Raw genomic sequence first — 25,566 nt, forward strand, 5'->3', positions numbered from 1 at the left:
TTCCATTATCTCAACTCTATTTCTCTTTTCACTAAAGGCATCTTTACCACTTATACCCTTATTCACCCAGACTACCAGTCTGTCAAACTCATGGATGTTTCCTTTCTCACCTTTATCTCCAATATCTAATGCCATTAACACTTTTTAAATACCACCTTCAGATTCCTTTCTTCCTCTCCTTTGTCTCCATCATCCCTCTGATTTGTTTGTGTTACTAAAATAATGTTCTACAAATCATGATGTTCCCTGTCTCAATCCACCATATGGTCCATCAAAATTTCTCCAGATTCTACTTTCAGGTGTTTGCTCTTTAATTCTTCTAGGTCTTTGTTAAACATTTCTTGCATCTTCTCGATCTTTGCCTCCATTCTTTTTCCGAGGTCCTGGATCATCTTCACTATCATTATTCTGAATTCTTTTTCTGGAAGGTTTCCTATCTCCACTTCATTTAGTTGTTTTCCTGGGGTTTTATCGTGTTCCTTCATCTGGTACATAGTCCTCTGCCTTTTCATTTTGTCTACCTTTCTGTGAATGTGGTTTTTGTTCCACAGGCTGCAGGACTGTAGTTCTTCTTGCTTCTGCTGTCTGCCTCCTGAGATTCTACTTTTATCATGTTGTTTTCCTCTCTAAAATCTTATGATGCTTCTCATTGCCTACCATATTATATCAAAGCTATTTTGTCTGATTTTCAAGGTCCTGCTACCAGTTTCTTACAAGTGCCTTCCTATCTGAACACTCACAGCATTCACTTTCTTTTCTTTTTTTTTTTTCAATTTTTTAAAATTGAAGTAGAGTTGATTTACAATGTTGTGCCCATCTCTGCTGTACAGCAAAGTGACTCAGTTATACACATAGAGACATTCTTTTTTTATATTCTTTTCCATTATGGTTTATCACAGCAAGCATTCACTTTCTTTGTCCCCTGAAACTCCAGACTCATTTCACTTCTGTCCCTTTGTCCAGTACTATCTCTCCTCAAAATGCCTTTCCTGTTCATCACTACCTATTCCCTTGGGATCACCACCTCCATATGGCTTTCTCTGATTATTCACACATGTCCTGTCTTTCTCTTAGCAAATATTAGACTGTAGGGTTTGGGTTTGGCTTTCCTGTTTTTGTTTTTTTATTTTTGTCTTGTTGTTTGTTATATAACACATTCATCTTACCAGCCTGGTTTTAAATTCTCAGGGGGAAAGGATGAAAATTTCTTGTACTTTTTCATCCTGCCAGGTATGCATGCATAATGGACTTTCAATAAAAAAAATTATTGATCACTTGATAAAGGCCACACAACAACATTGTACATTTATGAGATTCAAAACCAAACAGCTAATCTTAAAAGAGAGGCAGAAGGTTCCCATTAAAATTGCTGCCATTTACTAGCTGGCCTTAAAATTTTGTTATGCCTCCATTATTTCCTAGTTTACCCTGTGGAAGGATAGGATTATATCTGTGCTATATTTTAATCAATTATATGCAAACTGGGATAGAAATACGTCTATTAAACTTGCAGTTGATATCAAATGATAGGAATTAAAAAATAGAGCTCAAAAGTTGGAGATACCTTCAAATGAGTATGTATAACTTCAGTTCAGGGCAAGATAGGATCCTAGGATGCATTCTAATGAGTCTCAAGATGCCAAGTGACTTAAGTCTATGTTGAACATAAGAGGTTCAGGGGTCTATTGAATGAAAGACAATGTCTCATTCTATAATACAGTGTTTTCCTGAAGCCTAGAGCAGTCTTATTTTCAGTATGGCCTCTAGCAAATCAAGGGGTCAAGAAATAAATTACCTCAAAACAAGGGCTAGTGCTGGACCCAAGTGGTCATCTTTGCCGCTGCTGCTCTCAATTCTAAGAGCTCTATTATGCCTTTTAAGTTCCCCTAATAAAGATTTCAAGGTCTAGGATACTAAAATTCTGGCCAGTGGGGCTGCTGAATTTTTTTTTCGCTAACTCTGAAATATCCTCTATGTACACTCAATGGCGAGAGCTCTTTGTGAGATAACCACACAAAGATGTTTGGACAAGTACGTAGTCAGGTGCCCCATGCAGAAGTAGGGGACATATCACAGTTCAGACTTTATGATTAGGATAGCAAATCAAAGTCCTTCAATAACATTGTTCCCTTAATACATTTGGGAAGGTGGCTATAATCCCAATAAGTTTTTTTAAATGCCACTCTAATGTCACAGAAAAACTTAACTCCAGCCAGCGGGATAGAAGGACACATGCTCTAGCGGAAAGAACATTGGTCTTAGGATCACAAGACGAGGTTTTTGGTCTGGGCTCTGCCACTAACTACTTATGTGACCTTAGACTCAGGTTCCTCACCAGTAAGAAGAGGGCATTAGACTAACTTATATGTAATATAAATTATAAAATCTAATTTAAATTAGACATCATAAATTATAATGATTCTATACGTACTCCTTTGAAATAATAGCACTTAGTCTTTTTATAGGAGGAGTTGCAATGAACTTCTGGCTAGAAGACATAATTCGAGGTGTCCTGATTCCACACTCCCAAATGTGCACACTGCACTGCACTTACATCACTGAGAGCTTTCTGGGCTTGGGCAACCCTCCTCAGCTCCGGGCTATCATTATATGGATAAAACAAAGTTTTGTCAGCTTCCCAGTCTTCAGTGTAAAGTTTCTAAATCAGGGAAAAATGAAAGTTATGAGAACGTGAGAACACACTTACTTGAAATATATAATTTTGAATTCATCCATCAATGGCATAAAGAACCCAGGGCAAGGTGAGAGCAAAGGTAAGTGGAATTCACAAATTCCATTCAATCCAAGTCATATTTATTAATAGCTTCTCCAGCTTCTCCTGACAAGTCTTATTTACAGAAAGGCAGATGTGTCTGATTCTGTTTCATCTCCCCTCTGTAACTGCACTTGCCTCCTGCAGCAAGTACTAATGCAAATGTAAGGAGCCAGGAAGCACTTAGCATAATTGCTGTGCTTAAACCTTTAATAAACCTTTAATAAGAGTGGGAAAATTAAAGCTTTAATGAGAGTGACAGCTGGGAATATCCAAAGTGTAGCACAGGCTCTACACTCTGTGGGTCTTTGTGGGTCTCACAGCAGGCTCTCAGGTGCATCTTTGTTTTCCCCGGTTGTTCAGACCCTCTCCTCTACTTGGCCCAAGAGCTTTCTTCTCAGTTCCTCCTGGCCAGCCCTATCCCTGCAGGCCCACATGTCTCAAGGTTACTCACAAAATGGTTGGGGAACCATATTCCAGACTAGCCAGGGTTTACGGGGTATCCCTCTGCATGACGTGTGGGAGGACACGAGAAGATAGAAGTGGCGACAGAGCAGAGGCCTTTACCTTACTGAACATGGCTGTGTTCTTGATGGCCTGGACAAGTTCAGGGGCATCAGGAGGAAGCAGGTACTTATCCTTGGTGTCTTCCCAGTTCTGCTTGTATAAAACCTGGACAGAAAGAACAGAGGACCTTGGTTTGATGTCTCCCGCAAGGGCATGAGGATTTAGAGCACAAAGGAGAGCACTATGAAGAGTCTTTCAAACTCAAGTTGTCCTCATGCAAAGCCTGCTGATGTGCCACCAGCATCAATTATGGAAACGTTGACCATTCGACATCCCATGATAATTTGCCTGCATTAGTAAGCTTTTACTTGAAAAGCCTAATTTTGTAAACTAAATCATGATTCTGATTCTCTAGGGATTCTTTTCAAAGGTTGCAACCTGTCAGTCATTCACTGAATTTGGATGGTAGATGTGTTTGACTTAGATGGTATTTTTTTTTTAATGTTTTAATTAGTTGCCTACCTTTGAAATTTGGAGATTTCTCATAAAAATTCACCTCCCAACTTCTTTAAAAAATAAATAAGAGATTCTGGTGACACTGGGACCGCATTCTGTGCAGCACCTGCCTGGAGCTGAGTGGCAGGGCCTGGGCTTTCCAACTCCCATAGCTCTGACTGGCCACTTCAGTCACCTGTGCAGCCTCCCTGACACGTGTTGCCATTAGAGCCCACCATGCCTATGGGTTCAAGTGAGACTGGCGAGCAGGATCTGGCCAGTCCAGTTTTCTCCTCTAAGGCCAGGCAGAGACAATGCACATGCTATTTAGTACCCCAGCTATCCATCCCATGACCTTACCTTACTGACTTGCTGCGACACTTTCTTTGCATGTTCAATGTCCTTTGCTTTTTCGTCTACGTGACAAATAGTTTTAGCAACATCGCCATCTATTCGATACTTAACCTGCAAAAATAATGTAAAATTAGAACTCATGACAGGCATGAACATATGAGTATATTAAAGAATATCTTATAATAAAGAGCACTGACCCAATCACTCTATGTCTGCATCGCAAAGCCAAGTTTCTGCATTTTAGGTAGAAAACTGTGATCTCCAAAGATCTACAGAGCACCTGTATTTACTGTGTGTCTGCTTTCCCGGGCAAATTTCAGCCTCCCTGTGCTCCAGTATGGAGGATCACAGCGAGCTGGAACTCCCATCTCACATCACCTTTAAGCCAAGCTTTTAGAAATCTCTTTAGGTTCACATTTACAGCAGCATAATCTATGGCCGTTGCTTCCTCTAGATTTCTGGACTGGCTCATAGTAATTCGACCCCTTATTCTCTCCGCACCTATTTAAAGTCCTCAAATTCCCAGTAGTAGGCATATTTTTGAAATGTCTCTCTCCTTTATTTTAGCAATGCAGCCCACCTCACTGAGTTGATCTTGTACTTTCTTGATTCTGCGAAGTTCTGGGGTATCAGTTGTGATGGCGTATGGCTGTCCTTTTGCTTTCTCATAGTTCTCCTTGTATTTATTCTAAAAAGAATATCAGATATTAGCCTAAAACCTAACAACACAGCAGCAGAACTTTCAGGCAATGCACACATCCCCATCTTTTTTTTTTAATCTTGCAGGTTATAACAATTATCAATTATAATAGCTCTCTTTTTGTCCCCTACCCTGATTCTCAACAAAAACTAAAATAGATATGTTAATTGTTCTTCCTAAACATGGCTGAATACTGGTGACAGTAGAAATTTTATTATAAAATATTGTCTTGGAAATGCCCTAAAATGATTCTTTCAATATTTTTATTGTCTGAATTCACACATAAAAAGCTGGAACCTCAATAATTTTAGGAAATAAATATAGAAATTGAGTCAAGTCTGAAAAGATTTGATTGCTAATACAATGCAAAAATATTCAGTTCAGAAGTTGCAGCTAAATCTCAGTAATTTAGATAACTGAGACACCAGCTGAATTAATGGGAAGTCTAAATTATGAGTATTTTGAAAAGGAATGCAATTTTATTATTTCTGCTAAATATACGAGTTCTTGCTTTAACAATAATATGCATAATTTATGATTATTAATGCTTCAGGAAGACTCAAGTGGAATAGTCAAGAATCTAAATTATACTATTGATTTCATTACTAATCACTTTAAACATATTACAAACCTTTGCCAACATTTTGTTCAGACCATCAGAAATTCTTGAATATTAGTGTCTGAATTAATGAGATTTTTATGGCAATAAATTGACAGATAAATTTTTCTATCTTTGCTGAATACGACTGTGATAAAAGAGGCACGATAATCTTGTTTTTAGAAATCTAAATTTTAGAAAACCTAAATTTTAGATCATTCAAGAATCTGAACTAGAAATTTACCAAATAGTCCCCAGTAGTTAACACTCAACCAGAAATGAATATTCATTGGCCAACCACAAAAGGATGCTTTTGACATAAGCATTAATCCTATATAATCCGATGTTCCCCTGAGTACCTTTCATCTTTTTCAAACCTCCAGAGGATGTGCAATCAGGCCACCTAGTGAGACCTCAGTCTACTCTGGACAATCAACAAGTTAGATCCATTCAAAGGGGTCTAAACCTGCTGCCAGTCAGTGTAACTTACAGAACTGTACATGGAAATGTAAGGACCAGGGATCATCAAAAGCAGTGATTCTCAACCTGGGCTGCACATTAGAGGCTGGGAAGCTTTTAAAAATCCTCCTCTACAGGTCCCAGGCCTGCCTGGACCAATTAAACTAGAACAGCCTGGGCATCAGTAGTTTTAAAGCTTCTCGGGAATTCCAATGTGCAGCCACAGTTAAAAAACTGCTGTTCCAAGGTACAGTAAAACATTCTGATCCTCAGTTTCACATGAGTTCTTAGTCTGATCCTGGTTTTTTAAACTACACGTTCTTTTTCACTATACCTCCTAGAGACCTTGTTATATACTGTTAGCTAGTCTACTTGAAGGGCATCATGCTCAGACATAGTGCAGATAAGTGCTATTTAGCTTCTGTGAACTGATTTCAACTAAATCTATATCTATAAATCTATATCTAAATCTATAAATCTATAACTATGATTTCATTATTCTAGACTGGCTAACAAATAGTGATTAAATCCAGTAAATGCTTTATAGTTGGCCTTATGCTTATTTTGTGGGGATAATTTCATCAGCTTCCCCTGATGCTGCAATGGTGCAAGTAAATTACCTGAAAGCAGAATTCAAGAGTTACAAGACATTATGTTTCTGTAAAATAAGTTTTGTCTCATACATGGTTGAGAAGCAAAATCCAGCCAGCATCCAAAACAGAGTTGGTTGAGATCAGTAATTTCTCAATAATAAAACCAGATAAGCAGAAGTTGTTTGAAACTTACTGTGCTGAAGAGATCCTGCATTTTCTGACTGTGTGCAATGTAAGGGGTCATGAACTTTGAACAGTCCATCTTCTTTCGAATGATTCTCTTCCTCTCCACCGGCTTTCCTGGTACTGGCTGTGCCAGTGCCGGTTTGGAAGTTTCTGCTTGCCCATAGTCAGATGTCTTTGTTGTCGTAGTTTCATAGGTTTCTGTTACTGTCTGAAAATTTGACATGCAGTTATGTCAAAATTTGACAACATTGTTATGAAAGTAAAAACTGAGATACCATAGTCTTGATATACCTTATTCTAACTTCAAGTCAGACTGATATCCCTGGTGTTACTTCTCCACATCTAAAGCAGGCCAAAGCAGGAAATCACATGCTATATCCATGTGAAGGCATATTGTGTGACATAAATCTGAATGCTGATTGTGTCAGATTGCATGGAATAAAATGGTTACTCTTTACTGACTTGCAACATTACCTTAAAATTCCATTTGCCTAAAGGAACACTTTAAGATAGGATAAAAATCAAAAGTAAGGGCTTCCCTGGTGGTGCGGTGGTTGAGAATCTGCCTGCCAATGCAGGGGACGCGGGTTCGAGCCCTGGTCTGGGAAGATCCCACATGCCGCGGAGCAACTGGGCCCGTGAGCCACAACTACTGAGCCTGCGCGTCTGGAGCCTGTGCTCCGCAACAAGAGAGGCCGCGATAGTGAGAGGCCCGCGCACCGCGATGAAGAGTGGCCCCCGCTTGCCACAACTAGAGAAAGCCCTCGCACAGAAACGAAGACCCAACACAGCCATACATACATACATAAATAAAAAGAATGTAAGCAGACAAGAATAGCATTAAAAAAATAAAAAATTAAAAATAAATTAAAAAAAAATCAAAAGTAAAAATATTTTCAAACATTTAAAAATCTTCTTAAACTGCATGGGTAAAGTAAAAGCAAACTGGGATCAGGGAACAAAAAAATGAAGACAATCAAATAAAGCTTAAATTCTTGACTTTAATATTAACTTTTAAATGATTCTAAGAAAAAGTTGGTTGCTTGCTCTGCAGGTGTTTTAAGCATTCTGTAGTATGAGACAAAGAATGATGAACTTGAAAAAATGAATCACATCAATATTACAAGTGATTACCATTCTCTTGGCTTAGTCAGTTAGCACAGGGAGACCAGCTCGGTGCTTTGTGATCACCTAGAGGGGTGTGATAGGGAGGGTGGGAGGGAGACACCAGACGGAGGGGATATGGGGATATGTGTATACGTAGAGTTGATTCACTTTGTTATACAGCAGAAACTAACACAACATTGTAAAGCAATTATACTCCAATAAAGATGTTTTAAAAAAATGAATGTGAACTGGAGTGCCATTTACACTAATAAATGCTTACGTGGACAAGAATAATGATGACAACATAATGGGGTAATTGGTTAGCCTCACAACAGTCCTACGTATGTGGTAGGTGGGAGATTGTTGTTTCTTACAACAGGCTTTATAGTGGAAGAAACGAAGGTCCAAAGTTTGGGTCTAGTCCAAGGTTAAAAATACAGTATGTAAGAAAAGAAGATAAGTAGCTAAATCTTCAATCCATCTCATAGTAAAATTTCCTTCACAGCTTATATCATCTGTACCAAAGGAAGAGTTCCAGCATCAATTATGAAAATAGAAACCTAAATGATAAGGAAATTGTACATCTATGACAACTACCCCTACTCTTGTCAGATCATTGTTAATAGGTTGCTCTCTGTCCATTATTACTGATGTATGGTTGATGGTGAGAAACTAACCAATTTACAACATCTACTGATGTTAGTTTTTATGCAGGCTTCAGGGTTAGCCATCCATATCACTATTTGTCATGCTCAAGAGAAACAGCTCCATGCAGAAAATGAAGCATGAGAGAGCTTGAAAAAGAAAAGTTCCAACTTGGAATATTTATGGAAATGACTTTCTCAGAATTCCTAATGTGCCAAAATCTAAGTAGCATTTTATTGTATCATCAAGAACAAAGGCTTGGAGGTGCCATCTCTTTTGGCAGAGCTGGTGCCCCAGAAGTTATGACACTACACAATAAAACTGTTGGTCCCCGTGCCAATCACAAGTCCAAGGCAATACCTTTGCTGCAGTCAAGAGAGTGGTGATAGCCAATGACGTTATTCTAATAAGCATCACCTACACCAAAAATACAACACGAGTAACAGGGGAAACCATCCCTAGCCATCTTGGATATACTGAATAGTAAAAACAGGTAACGTTCATTCTTTTAACACCGGCTGCTGGGCACACAGGTGAGTGATCCTCCAGATTCTCCCTTTTGCCAGCTCGGCAGCCCTGGGAGTCTGAGAGAGGAGAAGGCTCCTTCTGCTTTAATGGGCATGCAGCTCGTGCAGGTGTGGGCTGGGTCTTACCTCCCCCCACACCTCTTCATAGACTGTCTCCCCTGTGTGATACTATAAATAGAGAACAAAGTTATCATGAGAACCAAAGCAGAAATCACCTCTGCTCTGCCTCAGTAGAACCACTTGGCTTATTTCACTAGTCCAGTTGGTTTTCAATATTTGTAGGAAGGAAGTAGATGAGGGAGGCTGTTGACATTTTGGAACGCATTCCAACTATGTGAAACATCAGGGTAGCTACAGTGAAAGCCCTCAGACTGGACAAGGAGATGCAGACAGAATGATGAGAAAAGTGTCTGACGCTGGCTACTTATCTGGTGAAGCTATTTTACTTGAGACAAGTAAAATTCTTTCTTATGGTACCCTAGATAGAGTTTGCTGAGAAAAGAATATAATAACAATATCTTGGGCTTCTCTGGTGGCACAGTGGTTAAGAACCCGCCTGCCAATGCAGGGGACACAGGTTCAAACCCAGGTCCGGGAAGATCCCACATGCTGTGCAGCAACTAAGCCCGTGCGCCACAACTACTGAGCCTGCGCTCTAGGACCCATGAACCACAACTACTGAGCCCGTGTGCCACAACTACTGAAGCCTGCGCACCTAGAGCCCACGCTCCGCAACAAGAGAAGCCACCGCAATGAGAAGCCTGTGCACCGCAACAAAGAGTAGCCCCCGCTTGCCACAACTAGAGAAAGCCCACACGCAGCAACGAAGACCCAACGCAGCCAAAAATAAATAAATAAATAAAATAAATTTTAAAAAACAAACAAAATAAACAATATCTTGAGTGTGTGGGTTGGCAGAGAGGAACTGTGTGTGATAAAACTCACTGCTGACTAACAATAAAAAAGAAGAAAACCAGAAACCTCAGTGTGAATAAAATTTTAAAATATTGTTATCATGGAAATGATAGATCCGAAGGCATAGACATATCTCAATTATCCCTATACCACCCTGAGTACTAAGTAATTAGAGTTTCTTCTGGAGTGATGAGCAAATCGCTTCTAGTAGCATGATGGTCCTGTAAAGGGTTGCTACGGTGAAATTCCTCATCAACAAAATGTGGGAAAGTTAGGCAGCGATTTGCCACTGATGGCTCTGAGGTGCCTGCAGGCTGGATATGAAGTCAAATCTACTTTTGAACTACTTCTGACATCACTAGCAATAAATAGACGTGGATAGGAACTGGCTGACATTTTGTTTCAGATGCCTAAGGAGAGTGGAATCCTGCCCCCGGCATCGCCCAGCTTTGCTGGGTTAACAGAAGGAAAGACTAGTTTAGGCTGAGGCATACAAGGAAAGGGATAAAAATGAAACACTTGGTTCATTTTCTCAGTTAACAAAATGTATAACATTTTATGCTTCATATTTTCTTTACCACCAAAACATATTATTGCGGGGAGGAAAAAACACTGAAGGCAAAATCCCCCTCGGGGGCCTTTCTTTTGCCCTTGGTTCAGTGAACTCTCATCAAATTACTTAACCATTGTCAGTAGGCCACATGGTCTGTTTCACTTGCAGTAAAATTAGCATAAAACTTGCTTAACGTCCCCCACTCCTGTGCTTTCTTTGCTCCCGTACTATTTTTTAAAAATTTGAAATCTAATTCTGTCTCTGTGTCCTTACACATAGCAACATAAATCACAAGCTCTTACAGGACGGAGAATCTCTTTTATGTGCTGTGCCTTCATCACATGGGAACTATCATTTGGACACTTTAGGAAATGCTGTTTGATGCTGATCTACATGGAACCATTTTTCTGGTCACACAAAACATCAGTGACTTGAAAAGAAATTTTAAACTAAAGTGAATGATTCACAACTATTTTGGATTTTCTTAGCATCCGAGTAAAAGCAGCTCTTTGGTAGCCATCAAATTTTACCTTTGCTGGGCTCTCATCATTAGTAAATATGTCTTAGAAAAAAGCTTACCAAAAACGGCAACATTATCCAAATGGTTGGCATAAACTTGCATGCCAAATCTCACTTTTTTTTTTTTTTTTTAGAGCTGTGCCACTAATTAGATAGTACATCTTTGCCTTTTCCTTTCTTTCCAAGTTTAAGTTTGAGTACAGAATGACAGTACAATTTTATTTAGTTGTCCAAGATCCCCAGGAGATATATTTTTAAAGCTAGTTCCTGTCTGTTTTGTGAATTCTTCCCTGCCCATTTTCTTAAATCTGCCACCATCCCATTCTCATGGCATCTTTTTTGAGGTCAGAGAGACCTTGGTTCAATTCTCTCTGGCAGAAAGTCTATTAGTTTATCACCTGCTGGTCAGACCCAGAAGCAGTAATGGGAACAAAATGGCAAGGGTGAGATGCCTAAAAATAGCCTCCTCCATTTTTATGACATCTAGTTAAATCCACCAAATCTAGCACTAAGGACAATTTCCAGGGACCAATGAACACAATTATTTTAAGAAAGACAAGGTATATTTAAGTTGGAGGCTAAAAAGTATTCCTGGTATTACCATCATAGGAAAGGCAATTTAATTTATAATTTTGTTAGTGCTTCATAGTAATTATTCTGACCATCAGGGATGTATGTAAAATGCACTAGTGATAATATTGAACACTGAAGACATGACCTTTGGCATTTAAGCCAGAGAAGTTGAACATTATATTGAATGAGGCTCAGTCTGGGTTTTTTTTTTTCTTTTCCTTCTTCTTCTTCATATCCTTCAGTAATAAAAGCAATTTTATTTGTAGAATAAAATTTTCTTGACCTAAATATAAACTGCTCCATAAAATAATCTTCCAAAGACAAATTTTGGCACGTTCAATTTGAATTTGATTCTGGGTAACTCTTAAAGTTAATTTCATTCTTATTAAAAAGCACAGATTTTCAAAGCTGCCTCCATGTAACTTGGGCACTTAGAGATTTTCACATGTGTAGATCATCATGCTTAATTGGTAATTATTAAGGACCTTCAGACTCAATGGCAATGTATCACATGGATGCTAAAGGCAAGAAGTGGTAAAGAAAACCCACAACATAATAAAAACAAAATAAAATAAATATAAAATATATATATAAATATAAAATAAACAATTAACAACTTTATATAACTCATGTCAGATATCCACCAATAATCTTGAGGGAATATTTCAAGATGCCCACTATGATCTTTGTTTTTTTTTCAAAATTCAAATGCAAAAGCTAGTCTTGTTCCCTTGGGTAAATATATTGGAGTTGGTGGGGAAGTGTGGCTCCAGCGGTCACTTCTGAGACAAGTAAAAATAAACTCATGAGTTTGCTTTTATATATGTATGTGTGTGCACATAAACATATATAAAATCTCCCATATGTCTATAAGCTCATATATATATTATTCTGAACACTTGGTCCATTTCGCCCTATACGTAGATAATTAGCTGATTGAAGCAAAGAGTAAGTAGCTCTTTTTCCTCTGTGGCTGTGCAGACACTAAGAAATAGAGTTCAGTTCTCAGAACTTTCTCTTCATCCCCTCAGTCCCTTTGATCATGGGGTCTGGGAAGTGGGGAAGAATGTAGCTTCAGAAGACAAATGAAAATCCGCCTTTACCCCACACTTTTTTTTTTTTTTTTTCTGAGAGTTTAAAGAAAAGCAGAAGTGGGAAACAGTGATACTTCTTTTCAGTTCTACTCCCACATAATTATAGTGAAACTGAACGTAAAATATTCCTTTCTTATGCTTTAATGATGACTCCTTGAGAAGTTATAATAGACAATGTGTTTTTCGAATGATTAGTTCACCTACACGGTTTTGATTGTCGCCACATAAAATTCTCTGCTGTCAGAGTCAGGATTTTAAAAAATCTTACCTCCACCACCTCCTCATATTCTTCGTCATCTGCCATTTTCCCAGAGTAGTAGTGGCACCTACAAACTTTTCATGTTCCAGACGAATGAAAATACATTAGAATCTATACACTAGAAAATACATTAGAATCTATCCCCAGGACTGAAACCATCTTATAACATGCTAAAAACAGAATTTAAGGCTAATCCATTCTACATATTCATATACTTTTGCAGGCTAAGTGAGAAAAGACATTTAAATACAGGTCTAAAAAAACTGAGGCTTCAAATTTCTTTCTCTTGCTTCCCGCAGGAATATGTTTCGTATTGCTACTTCTAGCTACATGATCAATTTAGCTAAAGTTGTAAAAGGAAGCTGAGGTAAGGGAGGTAAAGGGTTTGGATTCAAAGGTACAGAGTATTTACATTTCCAGATACTTGGAGAACAGTATTTTCAAGTAAAATTTCAAGCAAAAATTTTAGTGAAAGTTCAGCTTGGCTTTCAGAAAAAGTTGGAGTTTTTCCTGGTAGCACCAAAATTCTAGGAGGGCTGCCTTAGGTCTCCATCCTGTTCTACTACATTGCATGCAATAGATCCTATGCTTCAAATTAGAACACATAAAAATAAATCTGTCAACAGACTTTAAAAGAAAAAATAGAAACCTCAAGGCAATGGGGTTATTCTCTTCCCGAACACCATTGGCCTGTGTGGATTTTTTCCGTTTTGTTTCTGTAGCTCTGTTCAAACCTGAAAAATAACAAATTGTTAAAGCATTGATTGAAGTACATATGAGATGGTGGGGCTTTGGCCTAAGCTTCTAATTCAGGAACTAGCAAAAGGATCTCCCAAGGCCTTCTTAGTTTGACGCCAGAGAGTAGGACTCTCTCTTGATAAAAGTGGATGATGATTTGGAGCAGCTGTCCCTTCGCCCAAAGATATTTGCCATGTAAATCAATACCCCAGCTGTGGCTGGTTTTGTTACGCTAGCAAAACTGTTGCTCCTTCTGAGGCAAATGAAGCCCAGTAGAACCAGATAAATATAGGAACATAGAACATAGATCCTTTTTGTACTAATATATTTAGAAAAAAAAAAAAGGCAAAAAATGAAAAAAAAAATTTGTTAGACAAGAGAGCCAACTCAGTCAAGCAATAAATTGGTTAATATAGGACTCGACTCTAATTACACACTACATGTTACGTATTAGTAAGGTCTGAGTAGGGCAAAGGGGTTACAGACTTTCCTTGTCACATTTGCATCACTCATTTCCCCAGTTATAACCCAAACTTTGGAAAATACTTCAAGGGAAGTTGTGGAACATCTCCTGAAAGAATATTACAGAAAAAGCCATAAATTGGCCTTACCTTCAGTCTACCAAATAAATTTCCTCAGCAGCAAAGCCTCTCCCAACTCTTCCCTCCTGAGAACCCCAGGCAAGAGCCAGCGAGGAGCCTGGGCTCCGAATTATCATGTGGCCAGAGCAGCCAATCAGATCTCGAGTCGCTCAAATTTCAGGAGCTAAATATACTGAGTGATCTTCTGAAAACCACCTGTTCATCAATTCCACTAAAGGATAAAGGGTAACAAATTGCTTGCATAGAAGTATTCAAATGTAATGGAATTTTACCTAACTTCCAGAGTATGGGGTTCAAATTTATGTTTAATCTCTCATTTCCTACAGCTCTGTTTAATACCATATTCATGCAAAAGAATTTAGAAGAAAATCAGCATGACTTTGAGGGGCTTTAACCTTCTGCAACTGCTTTCTTCCTGTCAATTTTCCAATCTTCATGGAGATAAATATGCTCGCTCACATACAGCTCACCAGGTGAGCCACAGATAAGTTACAGGTGTTGATGTGAAAGAAACAGAGGGATAAGATCCAGAAAACATCAAGTTGGCAAAACCAGTTTTTAAAAATGTGATAAAATGAAGTGATTGGTGAAAATACTTGATGGTGACACCTGGTAAGGTATCCACAGGGCGTAATTAGAGAGATTAGGCCCCATCATTTTTCTATTACTAAACCAGGCAGGGAGAATGCCAAATCATGTTCATCACCTTCTCCCTTTCTAGGCATTCCTAGCTGCTAGGAATGCAGAGCCTCTCTCATATGTAACTGGGTTACTGATTTTCTATTTACTCAAATGCCTCCTAGAAGCAAAGTGTGAATGCAGGCACAAAAGGGTTCAATTTCTGAACAGCAAGGGCAGATAAAATGGAAATCAGTAAATCACTAGAAGATAATGCTCTGTTATGCAAGTCAGAGTGTAAGACATTGACTTTGTATAAATCATCCAACAATTTTCTACCTGAAGACAATTTTCACTGATTGAATCCCTTTCCACTTCCCTGTACTAAGGCAAAAACCCCATGGGTCACTCACATCTTGATATGGATTTGAAACTAAACATATTGTTATAGTTCTTTTTGGTTAAATGTTAGGAAGTAATGTCACATTTCAAACGTACGTACCTCTCCCCCTTCCATGATTCATATGGTGGTAAAATTTGAACATCATTTTATAATCTGAATTAATTATACCTGTTCACTTTCTTTCCATAGGTTTTATGACCAAGGAATATTTGTGTGGATTATGAGATCATTCACCTGGCAGCTGCAAACTAGAAGAATTATGACTTACTATTCATTATGTGCTTTTTAAAAGATGGTGTTAAATTGAAAAATAATACGGGCCTTTAAAAATATATATATAGTATAAAAAATATATAAAGTAAAAAATAGGCATAGATTAATGCTTATCTGGAGTTATGCCCTCGAGATGAAAGAGCACCTCTATTTTTCTGGCCTATCAATGGCCTCTTCTGTGGAAAAAGAATCAATTGACACCTTGATCTATCGGTAGCTTCTTATCATATGCCTTACACATAGTAAGTGCTCAATAAATGTTAGCTATTATTATTTTAAAATTATTATTACATCTTTAAACATTTTATTGGACTCTTTACTCTTTACTCTATATTAGACTGAAATACCAAAATATTGTGAAGCTTCTGAAACCAGTCTGTAGTTAGTCTAAGAATTTATGAATCAATAGGAGTTTGGTTATAAGCCTATATAATTGGCTACAAAACAAAGCAGGGTACAGTTAGGTACCAATAGCAGAGCTTCAGATGATGCTTTCTGAAATATCAAAGTATAGAAGTGTCACGTCTGGGGACCAGAAAAGATTTGATGCAGGAAATGGCATTGTAAAAGAGTTTTTGTTGCTGCAGTTTGATTTTATTAATTATTTTAACCAAATTTTATCTGCACATCATTTAAGAATCAAATAGTTTTGCAAGGCTTGTTACTAAAATCAGTGCCTCCTGTTTCCACTATTCCTTTATTTTTCCCACCCTGGAAACAATAATTTTAACCCTTTTAACTGAATCTTTTGTTATTTATCTCTACACATTCAACAAAAGGTCTATATTATTCTTTTCTGATTTTTCCAGTCATTGGTATTATCTGTCAGGTTCCCACCTTGGAAGATCAGGCTTTAGTTCTCTTTTATATAACCCCCACTCTCACCAGACACAAGCCTCATCTCCCATCTCTATCCTCCCAATAACGTTCTATTTATGTAATTCAGAATTCAATGTTTACGTTATTATGATTAGCAAAAGGCCATTCATAGCTGAACCTCATATATATATTATGATTATTTTTCTTTTCCTGCACAAGGGTTTGTTTTTCTGCAAGTTGATAGTTTTTGTTGTTGTTGTTGTTATTGTTGTTTGTTTTCTCTCTCTCCTTTTTTTTCTCCATCGGCATCATTTTTCCAAATAAGCAGTATCCAATAGAACTCTCTGCAGTCATGGAAAAGTTCTATACCAGCACCACCAAGATGGTAGCCACCAGCCACATGCAGTTATTGAGAATTCAAAATATGGCTGGCATGACTGCAGAACTAAGTTTTTATATATTTTTTTAATTTAAACTTAATAGTCACGTGGGGCTGGTGGCTATGGTGTTAACAGCACAATTCTAGAGGCTTATCACTACCTCAAACTTTCTGTCTAAATCCGCTCTTGGTGTTTTCAAAGACATCAAGTAGCATTTTATAGTTATATGCATTTCATCTTAGATCTCTCAGGGAGCCTTTTGTTCTATCCAACCGAATTTCCTGGTACTCAGGTCTCATCTTGATGCCCCTCACTGTCATTCTGGGGATTATGTAGATTATAATATGAAAATTCCCATTCCTTTAACTAATATTTATTATGTACAATGTACCAGGCACTGTTCTAGGTGCTTCCATCCTGCAGCAGGAGTTGACTAAGCACTTCTTGCTTTTTAACAGAACTGCAATTTAGTTTGGGACAGAAATATGCTAATTTAAAAAATACATTCCTCCTCAATTCCTTAAATGTTAGGGGAAAACTGTGACATAGTTTTGCCAATAAGATTTAAGTGTAATTCTAGAGAATAAGCCTTCTGGGAAAGGTATGATTTTACTGAGGAGCAGGGTCAGATTCAGCAGGCATATACTGTTTTCCTCTTGCCATTCCACCCTTCTCTAGGCCTGGGACACAGATGTAATGTCTGTGGGCAGAGCATGAGGGTGTAAGTCATACACTAAGAAAGGTAAAGCTAGAAGGAGACTCAGGTTTTAATAATCCCCTTAATTTTTACATTTTGTAATTATTTTATAATTTAATAAGTTTAATATATAATTGCACAAATAATTACATTGTATTTTAAATTTTCCTGCATATATATATTATTTTTTTCTATTTTGCACTTTACCAACTACTAATAAAGTCGGTTATTTTTTCATATGTTTATCGATCGGTGTATTATTGGCCCATATCTCCCTACCTACACTGATTTATAGTCATTCTTTTTTTTTAAATTTTATTAATTAATTAATTAATTTATTTATTTTTGGCTGTGGTGGGTCCTCATTGCTGTCTCTAGAGCACAGGCTCAGTAGACATGGCACACAGGCTTAGTTGCTCCATGGCATGTGGGAGCTTCCCAGACCAGGGCTCGAACCTGTGTCCCCTGCATTGAGAGGAGGATTTTTAACCACTGCGCCAGCAGGGAAGCCCCAGTCATTCTTACTATATTATAGCTATTGGCCATGTGTTTCTTCTGTGTGTTGTATTTCCTCCAAGTTGTTTGTGGTGTGTGTGGCCATAGAGATGTTTTAAATCCATATGCAGTCAAATCAGGCAATCTCTTCTTTCCAGTTTCGACACTATTAACAAGTAAATTGAATTTGAAATGCCACTTTTAGCACTTATTGAATTAACATGGATGTCTGTTTCTAGTCTCTTGTGTTTTTTCTTGTTTTGTTTTCCTTTTACTTTCTGGGGTTTTGTTTTTGTTTTTTACTTTAATTTTGTTTTTGTTGTGAAGTATAATATACAGAAAACTGTATAAAGCTTATGTGTACAGTTTAGCAAACAGTGGTAAAGTGAGCATTTATATAACTATCACTCAGGTACAAAAAGGTCATCTCTGTCCTGACCTTGAGAGTAAAAATTTCCTTGCTTTTATTTTTAGTTTTGCCACCTCTGTATGCATGCCTAAACAATATAGTTTAGTGTTGTCTGTTTAAAATTTTATATAATGGATTCATGCTGTATGTAATTTTTATAACTTAACTTTTCACTTAATGTCATTGTTTTTTATTATTGTATAATATTATCATATAATAATGTTTATTATTGTGTAATAATTTAATTATTGTACAATATGACAATACTTCTATTTATCCATTCTGCTGGTGAGGGGGAACTGAGTATATCCAGCTTTTGTCAGTTAAGAGCAAAGATGAAATGAACATCGTTGCACGTGTATTCTGGTACTCATAGACAATTAACCGACCAGAGTATGTAAGTAGGCAGGTAAATTATAGGTCGAGGAGTATGCTTATCTTCAACTTTATTAAATAATGCTACCTGTTTTCCAGAGTTGGTACCAATTTACATTCTTATCATGTAAATTGATAAGAATTTTTTACATTCTTTACATGTATGCTCTTAACCTGGCCACCACTTAAGATTAAGCATTCTAAATTTCATCTGTCTGATGGGTGTGAAATAATGTAATCTTGTGGTTTTAATTTGCATTTCCATGACTACTAGTAAAGTTGAACTCTTTTTCCTATGTTTATTGGACATTTGGATGTTTTGTTGTTTTTTGAGAAGTGTCTGTTTAATTCTCTTGCCCATTTTTCTGTTGAGTTCTTGGCCCCTGTTCATTGATCTATTAGTATCCTATAAAGGATACTAATCCTTTGATGGTTATATATGTTATAAATATCTTCCCCTCTCTGTGGTTCTTTTCATTAGTTTCACACTGACATTTGATGAACAGGAGTTCTTAATTTTCATGTAGTCGACTTCATCAATTTTCTCCTTTGTGACTAGTGCTTTCAATAATGGACATGTGGACACAGAGGGGGAAGGGGAGGGTGGAATGAATTGGGAGATTAGGTCTGACATAAATACACTACCATGTGTAAAGTAGATAACTAGTGCGAACCTGCTGTATAGCACAGGGAGCTCAGCTCGGTGCTCTGTGATGACCTAGATGGGTGGGGGTGGGGGAAGGTCCAAGAGGGAGGGGCTATAGGTATACATAGAGCTGATTTACTTCATTGTACAGCAGAAACTAACACAACATTGTAAAGCAGTTATACTCCAATTAAAAAAAAAAAAAATTCTTCCCTAAGATCATGAAGATGTGTTCCTGTATACTCTTCTAAATACTAGGAGTCTTACCTTTCATATTTGTGTTTAACCTATCTGGAAATTTTTTTTTATATAATGAACAAGAGATCTAATTTTATTTTTTGAATATGGATAGCCAATTATGCTAGCACCTTTTATTAAAAATTCCATTGTTTCCCCACTGATGAAATTCCTCCTCTGGTATCAATCTTATCCATATATGTATGAGTTCTTTCCGGACTCCCTATTCTATCCACTGGTCTACAATATCACACTGTTGTAATTCTGTAGCTTTATGATCTGCCTTGATGTCTGGAAGAGCAAGTCCTCCCACCATATTATCTGTAAGAGAGTTTTGGCTCTACCTGTCTTGGATATTCTATATAAATTTTAGAAGTGGCTTATCAATTTCCCTAAAAAGTGTTCATTCAATTAATCTATTTGACTCTTCCTAAATCAGTATCACACTGTTTTAGTTATTGTAGCTCTTTTGTATGTTTTGATATCTGTAGGGCAAGCTGCCTTCATTCTTCTAAAATTCATTTAGATATTCTTATACTTTTGTTCTTTTAGAAGTACTGAGAATAAGTTTATCAAGTTCCATGAAAATTATCTTTGGATTCTTTTTTAATAATTGCATTGAATTTGTAGATTTATTTTGCAAGAATTGATATTTGATAATGTAATCTTCCCATCCAGATTCTTTTTTACATCCATTACTAAAGTTTTATGGTTTTCGTTATATAGGTCTTGCACATTAATAGTATAAGTGTATTTCTAGGTGTATTAAAGCACTTATTTTCACTGTAAATTAGATTTTGTATAGACTTTCTAGTAGATACTATGTTTTATTCCTGTTATTGATTTGTCATTTATTACTATTAATAACTTTTTCATAAAATTTATTAGGATTTTGAGAAAGGTGGAAATAAATGTGTGTGCTCAGTCAGTCATCTTGAATCCAAAGCATGGACACAGCATTTTTGAGTGAATTTTGGATACAACTTTAAGATCCAGAAATGACAGGGGGAAGAGCATTCCAGCATTAGTAGATAGTATGAGCAATAACATAGGGGTGGGAAAGTGTGTGGCATGTTTGAGGAATGAAGATTAATCTGGTTTAGGTCAAGTAAGGTATATGTAGAGAAGTAATGGAAGACTCTAAAGTAGAAGTTATGCTGTGGAGGACCCTGAATGCTGAGCTAAGCAGTGGAAAATGGCATGTTCTGACATTGCCATATGGCTATTCTCTTCTACATAGTGTAGAGCTTTAGCTACTGTCTCTTTAGTGTAGAGACAGTAGCTAAACAAATATACATCAGAAATACATTATACAGTATACAATCAAATACATTCAATTGTGAAACATGCAGATTCAATAACATAGCAGGATATGTAGGTATGAATAAGAAATTTCTCAAATTATCAAAACTCCCCGGTGTTATTTGCTTTCCAAAATCCATATCAGACATACTAAATTTCAGCAATATGCCTACTCACCCTTCTAAATACTCCTACCTCCTCCTACTGATGCTCCCTACGATGAAAAACACATAAACATGGAAGAGGGAGCTTTTAAAATTACCTTCTGATCCATTTCTAGGTTCTCTTTCTCCTGTCCCTGCTTCCTTGGAGGTCTTGGACATAGGTTTATCTTCTAAGTGTGTTCTTCATTAAGTTTCCTTGTTTCGAGAGTCCTGACTTTGAAGCAGCGAGTCTCTGGATCTCTGCATTGCAATGAGAACAGCCAAGATCTCTGCATTGCAATGAGAACAGCATTGCAATGAGAACAGCTTCTGTTCTCCCCTCTCCACAGCCTAGCCCAAAATTGTCCTTTCAACCCACTACCCATAGATATTCAATTGTTATGGAGTAAATTATCAGAATTTACAACAATTTACTGTCCGTTGCCAACCAAACTTCGCAAATGAATGGGTCTCAAAAAATGTCAGCCTTAAATTGCTGATTCCTAAAGAGTTTCCAACATGAGATATAAAGATGAAATAGCAAAGCTGGTTTTCTTGTGTGGCTTTGAACTTACTCCATAGTCAGTACCTCCAACTCTTGCCCTCACACACAAATATACGTGTGTATGTGTGTGTGCATCCTTGCACGCGTATGTATGTACGTCTGTGTGGATTTCTTTCCAGGAAAATGACTTCCCAAATACTAGTTTGAATATATGTCATTACGTTGTTGTTAAAAATAAGGTCTAGTGTTCAAAAATTATTCATTACATGTATTTGTGTATACATGTATATGTAAATATGAACAGAGAGGCAGCCTTATAATTTACAACATAAAAGGTACATCTAGCTTAGATGACAATTTTTTAAATTGAGTATACATTTCCATGTCCATTAGTGATTGTATGAGCTGGTCTTAGGGGAGGAAGCTGCTGTATCACTTTCTAGTTAGCAAGAAAAGGCTATGTGAAGGAGGTGGCGTTTTATGAGGTCCTGTATATGCCAAACCAACCTACCTAAGCCATCCTTTGAGAGTGATTTATTAAATAGTTCTTTTTTAAAAAAAAAAAAAAAGGCTAACTAGTTCTTAACGCTCTTTGTGAGGTAATGAGCAGTCTGGGAATGCCTAACTCACTTGACAGAGTTTGAACTAATATCTAACTCACCTTTCTGTCACTGTCAGCGGGACCAGAACAGTTTGTTTTTCAAGAAGGAAAGTGTAGAGGAGAGAGTTTATCAGCAATGTTTTCATGGTTAGTCACATAACATTGGAAGTTGGAATGTTTGACAATATAGCAAATATGGGTGGGTAAACAGTGGACAATAATTGTCCCATTGATTCTCAAGTGCAGTGTAGCCCCAGGAAGACCCTGAATTGCAGGTCTATTCCTGAAATCCAGTTCATCATGGTATGGGCAGTCTAGCTGACCTATTGAACACAGGTGGTCTGGAGGTCACTGAAAAACTGGGTCAATTCTATCTTCTCCAGTGACTCAAGATATGCTTTAGGGAGGGCCAAGATGGCATTGCAGATCTTGAATTAAACAGATAATCTCAGATCCAAACTGTGCCTAAATAGCTGCATCCTGGAATTATCATTTCAGTAGACAGCTGCCTAGAGTGGGCATGACTGGTGCTTGGTTACCCCTGAGATTAGTTTGGGTTTTTTAAAATAAATTTATTTATTTTTGGCTGCAATGGATCTTCGTTGCTGCATGCGGGCTTTCTCTAGTTGCAGCGAGTGGGGTCTACTCTTCGTAGTGGTGCATGGGCTTCTCATTGCTGTGGCTTCTCTTGCTGCGGAGCATGGGCTCTGCGCGTGCTGGCTTCAGAAGTGTGGCACACGGGCTCAGTAGCGCAGGCTCAGTAGTTGTAGCACATGGGCTTAGTTGCTCCACAGCATGTGGGATCTTCCCTGAGCAGGGCTCAAACCTGTGTCCCCTGCACTGGCAGGCAGATTTTTTTTTTTTTGAATTTTATTTTATTTATCTTTTATACAGCAGGTTCTTATTAGTTATCTATTTTATACATATTAGTGTATATATGTCAATCCCAATCTCCCAATTCATCCCACCACCACCACCCCCTGCCACTTTCCCCCCTTGGTGTCCATACGTTTGTTCTCTACATCTGTGTCTCTATTTCTGCCCTGCAAACCAGTTCATCTGTACCATTTTTCTAGGTCCCACATATATGTGTTAATATATGATATTTGTTTTTCTCTTTCTGACTTACTTCACTCTGTATGACAGTCTCTAGAGCCATCTACGTCTCTACAAATGACCCAATTTCATTCCTTTTTATGGCTGAGTAATATTCCATTGTGTATATGTACCACATCTTCTTTATCCATTTGTCTGTTGATGGGCATTTAGGTTGCTTCCATGACCTGTCTATTGTAAATAGTGCTGCAATGAACATTGGGGTGCATGTGTCTTTTTGAATTATGGTTTTCTCTGGGTATATGCCCAGTAGTGGGATTGGTGGGTCATATGGTAGTTCTATTTTTAGTTTTTTAAGGAACCTCCATACTGTTCTCCATAGTGGCTGTATCAATTTACATTCCCACCGACAGTGCAGGAGAGTTCCCTTTTCTCCACACCCTCTCCAGCATTTGTTGTTTGTAGATTTTCTGATGATACCCATTCTATCTGGTGTGAGGTGTTATCTCATTGTAGTTTTTTTTTTAATAAATAAATTTATTTATTTATTTATTTTGGCTGTGTTGGGTCTTTGTTGCTGTGCATGGGCTTTCTCTAGTTGCGGCGAGCGGGGGCTACTCTTTGTTGCGGTGCGCGGGCCTCTCATTGTCGTGGCTTCTCTTGTTGCGGAGCACAGGCTCTAGGCATGCGGGCTTAAGTAGCTGTGGCTTGCGGGCTCTAGAGCTCAGGCTTAGTAGTTGTGGAGCACGAGCTTAGTTGCTCCACAGCATGTGGGATCCTCCCCGGCCAGGGCTCGAACCTGTGTCCCCTGCATTGGCAGGCAGATTCTCAACCACTGCGCCACCAGGGAAGCCCCTCATTGTAGTTTTGATTTGCATTTCTCTAATAATTAGTGATGTTGAGCAGCTTTTCATGTGCTTCTTGGCCATCTGTATGTCTTCTTTGGAGAAATATCTATTTAGGTCTTCTGCCCATTTTTGGACTGGGTTGTTTGTTTAATATTGAGCTGCATGAGCTGTTTATATATTTTGGAGATTAATCCTTTGTCAGTTGCTTCGTTTGCAAATATTTTCTCCCATTCTGAGGGTTGTCTTTTCATCTTGTTTGTAGTTTCCTTTGCTTTTATGTTTCATTAGGTCCCATTTGTTGATTTTTGTTTTTATTTCCATTACTCTAGGAGGTGGATCAAAAAAGATCTTGCTGTGATTTATGTCAAAGAGTGTTCTTCCTATGTTTTCCTCTAAGAGGAAGTGTTCTAATTTCATTCTTTTACATGTACCTGTCCAGTTTTCCCAGGACCACTTATTGCAGAGACTGTCTTTTCTCCATTGTCTATCCTTGCCTCCTTTGTCATAGATTAGTTGACCATAGGTGCGCGGGTTTATCTCTGGGCTTTCTATCCTGTTCCATTGATCTATATTTCTGTTTTTCTGCCAGTACCATATTGTCCTTGTTTTTTTTTAATTAATTATTTTTTATTTATTTTTGGCTGCATTGGGTCTTCGTTGCTGTGCGTGGGCTTTCTCTAGTTGTGGCGAGCAGGAGCTGCTCTTTGTTGCAGTGCACGGGCTTCTTATTGCAGTGGTTTCTCTTGTTGCAGAGCACAGGCTCTAGGTGTGCGGGCTTCAGTAGTTGTGGCACGCAGGCTCAGTAGTTGTGGCTCATGGGATCTAGAGCGCAGGCTCAGTAGTTGTGGCATACGGGCTTAGATGCTCCGTGGCATGTGGGATCTTCCCGGACCAGGGATTGATTCGTGTCCCCTGCATTAGGCAGGTGGATTCTTAACCACTGTGCCACCAGGGAAGTCCCATATGTCTTGATTACTGTAGCTTTGTAGTATAGTCTGAAGTCAGGGAGTCTAATTCCTCCAGCTCCATTTTTTTCCGTCAAGACTGCTTTGGCTATTTGGGGTCTTTTGTGTCTCCATACAAATTTTAAGATTTTTTGTTCTAGTTCTGTAAAAAATGCCACTGGTAATTTGATAGGGATTGCATTGAATCTGTAGATTGCTTTGAGTAATATAGTCATTTTCACAATATTGATTCTTCCAATCCAAGAACATGGTATATCTCTCCATCTATTTGTGTCATCTTTGATTTCTTTCATCAGTGTCTTATAGTTTTCTGAGTACAGGTCTTTTACCTCTGTAGGTAGGTTTATTCCTAGGTATTTTATTCTTTTTGTTGCAATGGTGAATGGGATTGTTTCCTTAATTTCTCTTTCTGATCTTTCGTTGTTAGTGTATAGGAATGCAAGAGATTTCTGTGCAATAATTTTGTATCCTGCAACTTTACCAAATTCATTGATTAGCTCTAGTAGTTTTCTGGTGGCCTCTTTAGGATTCTCTATGTATAGTATCATGTCATCTGCAAACAGTGACAATTTTACTTCTTCTTTTGGTAGGTGGATT

General features: G+C 37.9%; 1 protein-coding gene across 1 annotated transcript in view; it reads right to left on the minus strand.

Moving 5' to 3' along the window:
• The window catches only part of NEB (nebulin), a 215,649-nt gene extending 201,375 nt beyond the window's left edge, over positions 1-14,274 (minus strand). The window contains 8 exon segments of the mRNA XM_036858909.1: positions 2,555-2,659; positions 3,341-3,445; positions 4,136-4,240; positions 4,710-4,817; positions 6,673-6,873; positions 12,867-12,931; positions 13,507-13,591; positions 14,207-14,274. Of these exon segments, the coding sequence (XP_036714804.1) occupies positions 2,555-2,659; positions 3,341-3,445; positions 4,136-4,240; positions 4,710-4,817; positions 6,673-6,873; positions 12,867-12,902 (660 nt within the window). The 5' untranslated portion in view covers positions 12,903-12,931; positions 13,507-13,591; positions 14,207-14,274.
• Between the last annotated feature and the right edge of the window lie 11,292 nt (positions 14,275-25,566).

This window comes from Balaenoptera musculus, chromosome 7 (assembly GCF_009873245.2).
Source record: "Balaenoptera musculus isolate JJ_BM4_2016_0621 chromosome 7, mBalMus1.pri.v3, whole genome shotgun sequence".
Lineage (NCBI taxonomy): Eukaryota > Metazoa > Chordata > Mammalia > Artiodactyla > Balaenopteridae > Balaenoptera > Balaenoptera musculus.